The sequence below is a fragment of the Semicossyphus pulcher genome, unplaced genomic scaffold (genome assembly GCF_022749685.1).
Source record: "Semicossyphus pulcher isolate SPU_LCO1_2020_fin unplaced genomic scaffold, fSemPul1.0.p SCAF_12, whole genome shotgun sequence".
Lineage (NCBI taxonomy): Eukaryota > Metazoa > Chordata > Actinopteri > Labriformes > Labridae > Semicossyphus > Semicossyphus pulcher.
This window is the reverse complement of record NW_027211626.1, coordinates 6,385,062-6,395,240: the sequence shown is the minus strand read 5'-3', so window position 1 is coordinate 6,395,240 and position 10,179 is coordinate 6,385,062. Positions and strand designations below refer to the sequence as shown.

Here is a 10,179-nt window from a genome sequence, read left to right as displayed (position 1 = left end):
GTTCACAATCTTTCAGTGATTTGTTTCCAGACTTAAACGGACTTCTTGGCCAAATGAGAGCGCTAAAAGTTATTTGGAAACGGGTAAAAGTAGTTAATTTTTACTTTCTAATGGAAAAATAAAACTTAAAATAAAGTACCCAGTTGTCCACATGATTAAATAGGTGATTAAGAGGCCCAGTGTCACCCTATTAAAGCTACATCCTAATGACCAGAACTATTAGTCCACTGAGCCTGCGAGGAAAGAGCCCATTGAGCCCAGACACAGAAAATCCTCTGTTGTCTATTAACGGTCGCGTTGCTCTCCTTTAATTGAACAGTCATCATGTGGAAAAACAAATATTGTTCTTGGTCCCCTCTTGGCTCGTTTGGTTTTGGCTTTTAGGCACGCTGGGCCCTGGACGCGAGCGTGGACTACTGCGGTTTTCTGCGCTGGAATCGAACATTGTAAGTGCTCTCATGTGACTGTGATTGTGGTTGACGTTGGGTTCGCTTTGTGAGAGCAGACTGCGGGTCCGCACTGAAAAAAGGATCAGTCAGGAAATGAGGAGAAAAAACCCCCTGATGTGTTCATTATGATCGAGACAGCCTACGCGAAGGTAAAACATCTATTAATGTAAACATGATTTATAATGAGCCTAATTACAGCCATCATCATAATTAAAAAAGAGGTTGGACTCCATAAAGGTGCGTTTGTAAAAGGTTTGTAGTTGCTGAACATTTGTACTTACGGAGAGACTGAACATGCATTTCTCTCTCCTGTCATCTCTCTCTGTCTGCCCTCCTCAAATACAGATTAACGATAATCTCTTTAGGGTTATGATACTGCTCATCATCCGGGCATCACGTGTCACAGCAGCCAGCTGCACTCTCCCGTTTAACCTCCCAACTCTTGTTATAAAAATGGTAAAAGGGACTCACTTGTAAGACTGAACCATGCAGCTCTTTTCATACCCATGAACAGAAAAATATCCTTTTATTTCACAGTAAAAGCAGATCTCTAAAATGTAATCAAAATTATTTACAAGCATAAAATACAAGTTTTTATCCCCTATGATAAAATCAAGACTTCAGTATGAACACAACTTTATCTTGATGGTCCAAATTGTGTTACATAATGAACGTGTTTGTAGAAATCTGTTTTCACTTGTTGTTCTCTTTATAAGTGTTAAAACAGCCACGTTAAATCCCCGCTGAGTCACGGCTGTAGATATAATAAAACACGGTGACTTCCAAATGAGGTTTTTTATCTATATCTAATGGACAGAACAATGCAGAAAAAAGGGCAGACCAAAGTGTGTTAATTAAAGACAACTACAACACTGGGGATGCACGGTGGTGCAGTGGTTAGCGCCTCACAGCTGGAAGGTTCCTGGTTCGAATCAAGGTCTGGACGAAGTGGGCCTTTCTGTGTGGAGTTAGCATGTTCTCCTCGTGCATGCGTGGGTTCCTCTCCGGGTACTCCGGCTTCCTCCCACAGTCCACAGACATGCTCTGTCTCTGTGTGTCTGTCCTGTGATTGACTGGCGATCAGTCCAGGGTGTACCCCACCTCTCGGCCAATGACAGCTGGGGTAGGCTCCAGCCCCTCTGCGACCCTGAGCAGGCTCAGCAGTATAGATAATGGATGGTTGGATGGACTGCAACACTCTTTTCAGACTAAAATGGACTTCCTTACTGATGAAGACATTTTTCCATCAGTGTCAAAAAAACACTACTCTAAATCCCCCTTCATTGGCTGCCATTAGTCAATAAGATATCTTGCTAAGCGGTTGAATACCTTGTTATAGTCTCTGTATGTCTAATGGACACAATTTGTTTTAGAGACCTGCAGTATGTTCATTATCTTGAGGTGAGATTATAAACCCCATTATCTTTGCCGGACTGAATGAATGCTGAAAACAAGCTGCACTCAATCCCGTTTGCTCACTGCTGAAAGCCCATACAATCTGATGACTTCCAAAGAGGGTGAATAATCTCTGTATATAATAATCTCTGTGAATCTCATTGACAAAGAAATGCAAACACACCGCGTTTGTATCTTAGCGATGGTAACAGGTGACTCCTTGTACGCAGGAAAAAGACAACTAGCATCTTTCTCCTCTGTAAAAACAGGAACTCAATCTTTTGTTCTCTCCGCCCTGCTGTAACAAAGTGTCCCCGTCTGTGAGACAAAATGACTGTCCGGTCCAGCCTTGGCAAACTTCAGAGCGTTCTGTTGTTGCAAACAGATGTGGAAGTCTGCGCCAACTCTTTCACGCTGGAGGCAAAAACACCCACAGAGCGACGGGTTAATAATCAAAAGGGTCCCTCTGTCATTTCACTGTCAGTTTGACGCACTGTTTAGGCACCACATGGGTCACTCTCTTCCTGCTGTGAATAAAAGTGACAAGCGGTTGAGTTAAAGTGGCTGAGATCATCTGTGCGTTAGGAGAACGTCCTGCAGCTTGAGTGTTTCGGCTCTGAATGGAGGAGGAAGAAAGGGGGAAGTGCAGCGTGTTTTGAAGTTCAAGTGGCTGACGTCCTAATAGGTGCGTGCCTGCTTCCTCCATCAACCATTAACCCAGGGCAACTGCATCAGTCACAGTATTTGCTGGACAACAGGCGCCCGAGCCTTTGGTGTGGGGTAATAATGGGTTCAAGGGGCTTTCGGGGAATGTTGGCTATCTCTGAGTGGGACCTTCCTGCTTTTGTGCCGAGCTGTGGAGCCCTTTCAGCTTTGTTTCTCCCCCATTAGAATCAAACAGTAAACACAGTAATGACCAGAGGTGGAAAGTTACTGATTACTTACTGTAGTTGAGTAGTTTTTTGTGTACTTGTACTTTTTTAAGTAGTTTTTAAAATCTGTAATTTTACTAAAGGTGGTTTTGTTTGAAGTATTGTACTTCGCTACATTTTAAATGGACTGTACTTCTATAGCACTTTTCTAGTCTTTATGACCACTCATAGCTGCTTTTACACTACATGTCACATTCACCCATTCACACACTGATGGCAAAGGCCTAAGTGCCAAACTCCAATCAGATATATGCCTATTCCTGCATGCTATGCTATGCCACCAGGAACAATTCGGGGTTCAAGGACACTTCGACATGTGACTGTAGCATTCAGGGATCGTACCCCCAACCTTCCGATTGAGAGATGACTGACTCTACCACTGAGCCACAGCCGCCGCATCAAATCACATCGGTTACTGAGTAAAAAAAATGTAGGCTTGAATAAAAAACAAAAGGGAAAAATCAGGCCGGATGATGGGCAGGAGAGCAAACTCATATCACAAGATGGAGACGGGCAGTCAGAACGCATCGCTGCAGACCCGGCTGAAGGCCAAACGTTGAATTCTGATGCTGGCTCATTTAGGGAAAGTCACAACACATGTTTTGTTTAACAGATCTGCAGTGTGACTGTTGTTGGTGTTTGTTGGTGAAGAAAAGAAGGATGGTCGACAGAATCCACAGTTTCAGCCGCCTTCATGTTTGAAAATGTTTTATGGGACGGTCTGAACTAAAAGGACACATCATACCTCCCTCAGGGTTTTAAATGTGTGTCGACATGTTTTATTTTGTTGTTGCACTTTAATTTAAACATTTTCCTTTAATTAAAAACAACTAGTGTGAGATTTATAACCCCTTGACCTTTTGCACTGCATAGGAGAGACCCCCCCCCTCCTGTAGTTAAACTTTTAAACCAGCTACTTTTTACTTTTACTTGAGCACATTTTTAGACTGGTAATAATTGTACTTCATTAAAGTAATAGTACTTTTACTTGAGTAGAATATTTCAGCACTCTCTCCACCTCTGCTAATAACCAAGAATAACACAACATGTAAGAACAATAACATTCCAGCAGCAGTGTGGGATTAAATTACTGTTTTATTCTAACATATATAAAGGCTACCTTTTCATAATTTAAACAATGCACATGTACAAAACAGCATCTCTCATCTAAAATATAGTAATACATAACCTAGTAACCATGACAACTTATTTTTAACCAAGTTTCACATTCAAAATAGAAAAATATTTCTGGTTTTAATAAAACATTCTTGACGTGTTATGAGGGGGTTTGTGGGTGTAAATGAACTCCAGATGCTCTCTGTGATCCACTGGATATTTCCTCTGTAACATATATAGACCAAGAAAGCACAATAAGCTCCCTGTCCTGCAAACAAATTAACATTTCACGTGTGTAAAATGTGGCCTTTAAAGTAAAAACAGCTGCACGCAGTTTGTAAAAATGTAGAAATCTGCTTCATAATCTCTGTCATGTGTGAGCTGCCCGATGACACGATGATAAAGTCTTTCATTTTCAGCCTTTGTGTCCAAAGAAAACATGCAGTCACAGTCACTGTGAGCTGTTTGAAAGAAAAGTTCACTCTGAGATAAAAAAGGAAAACCCTTAGATGCTCCTGTCCGTGAAATCCTCGATATTATCTCAAGCACTGAATCAAAACAACCGGGCGTCTGGGACGTGTGCAGCCCCGACTTTACATGTGTGACTCTGTTCCTCTTGCCGAGACAGACGCCAGACAATGTGTCTCTTCAAGTCTGACGCCGCGGGACATCAGAGATGGAAGTGATTTCTCTACAGCCTAAGTTCCTCCAGGAATACCGACGGCCAAAGTGACTTTGTTTCTCAGTGTTGAGAAACCACTCAACAAACAGAGGTATGGTTCTGTCTCCATTAGTCCAGTTTTCAGTTCCTCTACACATCCACCCTGTTTAGTCCTCTGCCTCCATCACACTCCCCTTTCCTATCTGCAGGAGCAGGACTGGACGGACATGTTGGGGTAAATCTTAAGCACTGGGTTCCTGGACTCATCCTGGTAGAGCACAGCCAGAGGGCTCATCTTTTCTGGGACACAGCAGGGCTCGGGAACCCCGGGGATGATCCCGACGGCTCGGACTATGCTCTGGATGGTGGCGTGGTTGGACGGCCTCGACACCTAGGAGAGAAGTGGTGTAAGAGAAAGGAGAGGATGAATGAAAGGGCAAAGAATAACACACTATAGGTGGTCAGTATGACTTGATAGTGCCCTTATCGACCCCTAGAGATGATTTAAAGTTGTTCCAATGCCAAAACCAGTATTGCAACGGCCTCTGATGTCAGCAATCAGTGCATTTCAACCAATAATATGTGTATCTTTTTAATCGTACTGGTATCAGAGGGGTACTCAGTATCGGCAAATACTCAAAACTGGGTATCAGGAAGGAAAACTGGTATCAGAACGTGATTGAATGTGTTTGTCCTCCTACCTTTGGCATGGGAAATCCACACGTCCCAGCGCAGTAGTAGGCATCAAAAGCCTTGGGAGCTATGACCCACTCGCTCCAGCCAATGTCTGCAAAGTCCACCCTGAGGTTCCTCCTGGAGCAGCCTCTCTGCTGGGAGTCGCTCCACTGCCTCCTCCGGGCCTTCCTCATCGTCTGTTCATCGAAACTCAGAACGGGCGACTGAGACTTGGCGCTCCCTTTTTGCTTTTTTACATCCTTTCCCTCGTTTTTCCGCTCGTGCCTTCGCCCGTCTTGAAGAGTCGGCGTCGGACTGCTTTTTTTCACATTTGCGTCATCAGGTCTGAGCGCCTGTGACGTTCTCTCTCCTTCTCTGAGAACCTCTTCTGTTTTGTCATGTGCTCCTCTGCCGTTCTCCTGTCCTTCTTCGTCTTGGCTCTTCCTCTTCTTTTCCTTCTTCACTGATTTATGCTTGGGTTTGAGCGCCAGGTACCAAGTGCTCTCCCAGAGGTCGTCCTTCCTGTATCCCTCAGGCCTGTACTCGACCTCTGGCAGCTCATTGTTCTGAATGGTGTCAGAGAGCGGAGGTGCTTCCCTTCTCACGCGTCCTTTCGACTCCGGTGATGAGTTCGGTCTCTGCAGGAGCTGAGAGGAATGTGCGGGCTCTTCTCCCTCGTTGAACGGGTCGTATCTCTGAAGGCTTGCAGCCACACTGTTGGGCTCTGCCAGCGCTTGGTCGTTAGCATACAGTAGCAGGTAGGGCAGGCCTCCAGCAGACAGCGCCTCCTCTGGTTTCATGTGGTACTGCTGCCCTAAGTCCACCTCCACTGACACCAGGAGATGACCCTTGTCCCGCGCCTCCTTTATGACCTGGGTCACATCTTTCATCTGCCACACCCCTCTCCTGTGGGGGTGGAAGGTCACGTTGCCTAGAAATGACCCCATTGACCCAGATCTGACCTCTGACCCCGAGGAGCCAGAGCGAAGGAGCAGGCTGACAGACGGAGGAGGGTGGACGGCTGAGGATCGACAGGACGGGCTTTTGAAGCGTTTACAGAACCAGGGCTTGTGATGAGGGCGACGATCGAGCAGGAAGTGGAATGTGGCAGAGAGGACGACCTCTGAGTCCTGGAGCGACGTTAGGTTCAGTCTGTACACCGTCCTGTGGTCAGAAGAGTCTGCAGAGACAATCAATCAGTGTCAGTCAGACAGGTGAGCAACCTGACACTGAAACCTTTTTAACATCCACCAAATAAGGTTTTTAAAAATAGAATATTTGCAGCTGAACTTTGACATAAAAGATGTGTTGACACAGAAACACTGGTTATATTTTGGCAGATCAATAATGATGGCATTATTAAGGGTTAGGTTTATTGTAAGCAGGTATTTAATCTTATTCAGCTGACACTTTTGGGCGTCCGCTATTATGAAACTGTAATTTTAGAAAAAGGGATAACTGAAAAAGGAACAGTTTAATAATTAAGTCCTTCGTGACAGACAGAAAGGAAGGACAGAGATTTTGGGGATTGAGGCATCAAATTGCACCAAAGGCACTCCTGCTGCAGTACAAATTTGCACCTTAAAAGTGGCACCTTTAAAAACCTTTCCTTGTTCTGTGTGTGACTGAGCTCTGTGGCTGGTGCATGACTGCATGCCTTGCGGAAGGTGCCCTTAAGAGGAACCAGACTCTGAGGCTCTGGCTGGCAGGGGGAAAAGGGGGTTGAGCGGAGAGCTACATATTCATGATGAACATTAACTTCAACAGCAGAGTTATTGTTCATTGTGTAAGAGTTCAGCGGAAGCATGGACTGACTCAAGAGATATACATTACCTCGGATTCAGCCTGCATATGGAAGTGCTTACCTCAGTTTCTTTTAAAGCTTCCCCTTAAGCCTAATACAGCCGGCAGTGTCTGCCCGGACACCAAGACATAATCAACTGTTTTAACAGATCTTACATTGTTGTGAAAACTCCCTTACATCTCTCCTTGGATTACACCCTGCCTCTGCAGTAAAAATACCCACGTGTTATGCTATGCCATCTGAGAACTACGTGGGATATAAATGTCTATGAGTTGTGTTTTTAAAAACAGCATCAGACAGAGAGGAACGACTGTGCGCTAAGCCCACTGACTCCAGGACGTGGAGCCACACATGTCCTGTAGCCACAACAGGACCACAGGAGCCACTGCAATGACCCTTTGCAGCGCGTAAATGCCGCTGAGTTTTTACTGTATTGACGCTGGGCATGGCTCGCAGGGAATCGCGTGCATTCTTGCGCATATCGCGCGTCTGTCTGCGGTAATTGATCAGACCGGGGCACAGCTGCTTCCACAAACACAGCGTCCAAAAATCATTTAAATGCATTCTCAGACTGTTTCAAAACAATCCTACCTATTTAGAGCGAGCCATGCACCAGCTGAGCGCGTGCACTTTTAATAACCATTCAGGGAAAGGATCAGGGGAGCTCTGTGACATTAACCCTTGTGCTTTTGATGATGCAGTGATGACACACTAGGCTTTTTTCTTTTTGATTCCATAATAAAATCAAAATTGTTGCGCGTGAACGCTTTTGCAGGACCTATCGATTGCATAATAGACAGGTTAATCAATGTTTTACACACCTTGGCTGGCTCTGAAACTCCTGACAGTATTCCCCTCTCTGAGGCGGTTTTCCCTGCTGCATTTCTCGTACAGTTTGAACATGTGCTGGGAAACCATGTCCTGATCCAGGTCATCTGAGAACGGGTCCGAAGAGGAGTGGAAGAAGCCACTGTCCTGTGCGCTCCCAGTCCCTCCTTTCAGGGTCCTAACTGATGAAGCACCCAGGAAACAGTTTAACATCAACAGGAACAGGTGCGAGAAAATTAAACTTAGAGCTGCCATTTAAGTGCTAAGATGAAAAAAATCCAAAAGGCGAAGAGAAATGTGCCCAAAACAATCCAAAGTAAACTTTTCAAGACGCGCCAAAACAATCCAGACTGTGCGTAAATGTTCCACCTCTCCTCGCACGTTCCGCTCGGTCTCACTCCTCTGTGTCAGACCGTGTGGGACGTAGATGCTGAACCTGGGTTAGTCCGAGGCAACAGTTGGAGCTTCTACTTTTACTCGTGCGTCTGTGTGACCGCACGAGGCTTGAGGGGGTTATACTGCAGCGGTGAGAGGTGCTGACGTATACTCCTGTCAGCCAACGAGGTCTCTGCAGAGCGCACAGCCAGAAGTGGAGGTCATGATGCTGACCCCTCCTTCCCTCTTTGATGATGATGATGTTGGTGGTGATGATGATGATGTCTTCCTTATGTTGTTTTGGGGTAATAACATTGATCCAGTGGCTTTGGCACAGTGATTTAGAACAGTACTCATTTGTTTAGCACTGGTCACACAAAACCAACATTTAAACCCAACAAACTGCCTTTTTTCCCCTTTTTTTGAAGTCACTCCACCTCACAATTTCCAGCTCACCACATTATTTCCAGTAACTGCTTCTGACATGCTCTCAGTCACACATAATTAGCATAGAAACACCTACAATAATAGTCGGACCAACCACCCAAGGGCTATTGTTAGCGACAGTGATCCGCATTTTGCACAGGGTGGTGTGTGTGTGTGTGTTTCTGTGTGGAAGTGTTGCTGTGCGATGGGACTTAAATATGATTTTATTCATGACAAACAGAACCTGATCTCTGCTGGGATCGACGGTTTCAAACCCAGCACAGTTTTGTCTCTGGTGTGTGTATGTATTTGTGTGCACATAGGAGTTGTGTCTCTGGTGTCTGGAGCTCTGTACCAACAATGCTTGTTTTGTCGAAGTGGTGGTCTCCAGCAGAGAGGCTGTAACTAGCTGGGCCTCTCGGGTCACTCTCTGCCGCTACACACACACACAAATTCACACACTCACATGCACACATACACGCACGAGTAGCCATACAGAGCTACATGGTACCTTTCTGGCCCCCAAGGGCCCCACAGGATACTCCTTTTCACTATGTTTCACGGCAGCGACAGGTCTTAAATCTGGACTATTCTGGAGATGTGTTTGAAAGGGTGTGTGTGAGCGAGAGAGAGGAGGAGCTTTATGAAGGAGTCAGCAGAGTTTCCCATACCATGCCCCATGTTGGAAAACAAATATGATTAATTGTCGCGGTTATTTGTTTGAATATTTGTAAGACAATAGTGTGATCTCTGAAAAACACTGTTTGAAATCTGGTGAGGATTTGGAGTGGCATTTGAGAATGACCACTGTTTAAACCAAACCCGGAGCCAAGCAGGCAGATATTGACAGATATACTGTTGTTCCCTTAGAAGTAATATCATTTGAAACCAAACGATTATTGCACAAGAGTTAGCTGTCCTTCCCTGTCATTAAACCCCCTGTCATTATGACAACATGGGAGTATCTCTAAAGCACATGGGAATGAATAAGGAGAGTGCTGCTTGAGTTATTATCTACCCAACAACATGCAGGAGTTTATAGTGAAATACCTCAGATTTGAGCAGAGAGGGAGTCAAAGTGATATCTGAAACCAGGCCATTAGAGTCATAATAAGTTCAAGCGTGAGGATGACAACGTGAAATGGCTTTGACCTCTGACCCTGAATATGTAGGCCAGTGTGAGATTAATGTTGAGCATTATCTACAATAATGCCGCTCTCTCCATCACGACTGTGAGGACCGCAGCATCACTGTCACCAGATCTAATATGATAAAACCAGCAGGATAGAGAGACCGGTAAATGTCTCTCAAGAGATCAGCAACAGGCGTATAATCTAAGGCTATGGTTACACGTGTCGTCTCGGTTCGGCTTTAATGTTTCTGTCTGAAGTGTGGGTGTATTAACTGACAGGTCGCAGAGCACAACAATTGGATTTTGCTGCTACAGGATCTTCAAAGCCACATGTGGAAGTAGTCATGCTCTCGCTGAGGACAGGATCCCACACATTTTGATTTGAA

General features: G+C 45.1%; 1 protein-coding gene across 1 annotated transcript; it reads right to left on the bottom strand.

Moving 5' to 3' along the window:
- Window positions 1-3,858: 3,858 nt before the first annotated feature.
- On the bottom strand, window positions 3,859-8,115 carry gdf10a (growth differentiation factor 10a). Its single transcript, XM_069658761.1, has 3 exons — window positions 7,854-8,115; window positions 5,255-6,408; window positions 3,859-4,944 (listed from the first exon to the last, which is right to left on the bottom strand). Exons 1-3 carry the CDS (start codon window positions 8,113-8,115, stop codon window positions 4,753-4,755), a joined length of 1,608 nt encoding a protein of 535 aa, XP_069514862.1. The 3' UTR covers window positions 3,859-4,752.
- Between the last annotated feature and the right edge of the window lie 2,064 nt (window positions 8,116-10,179).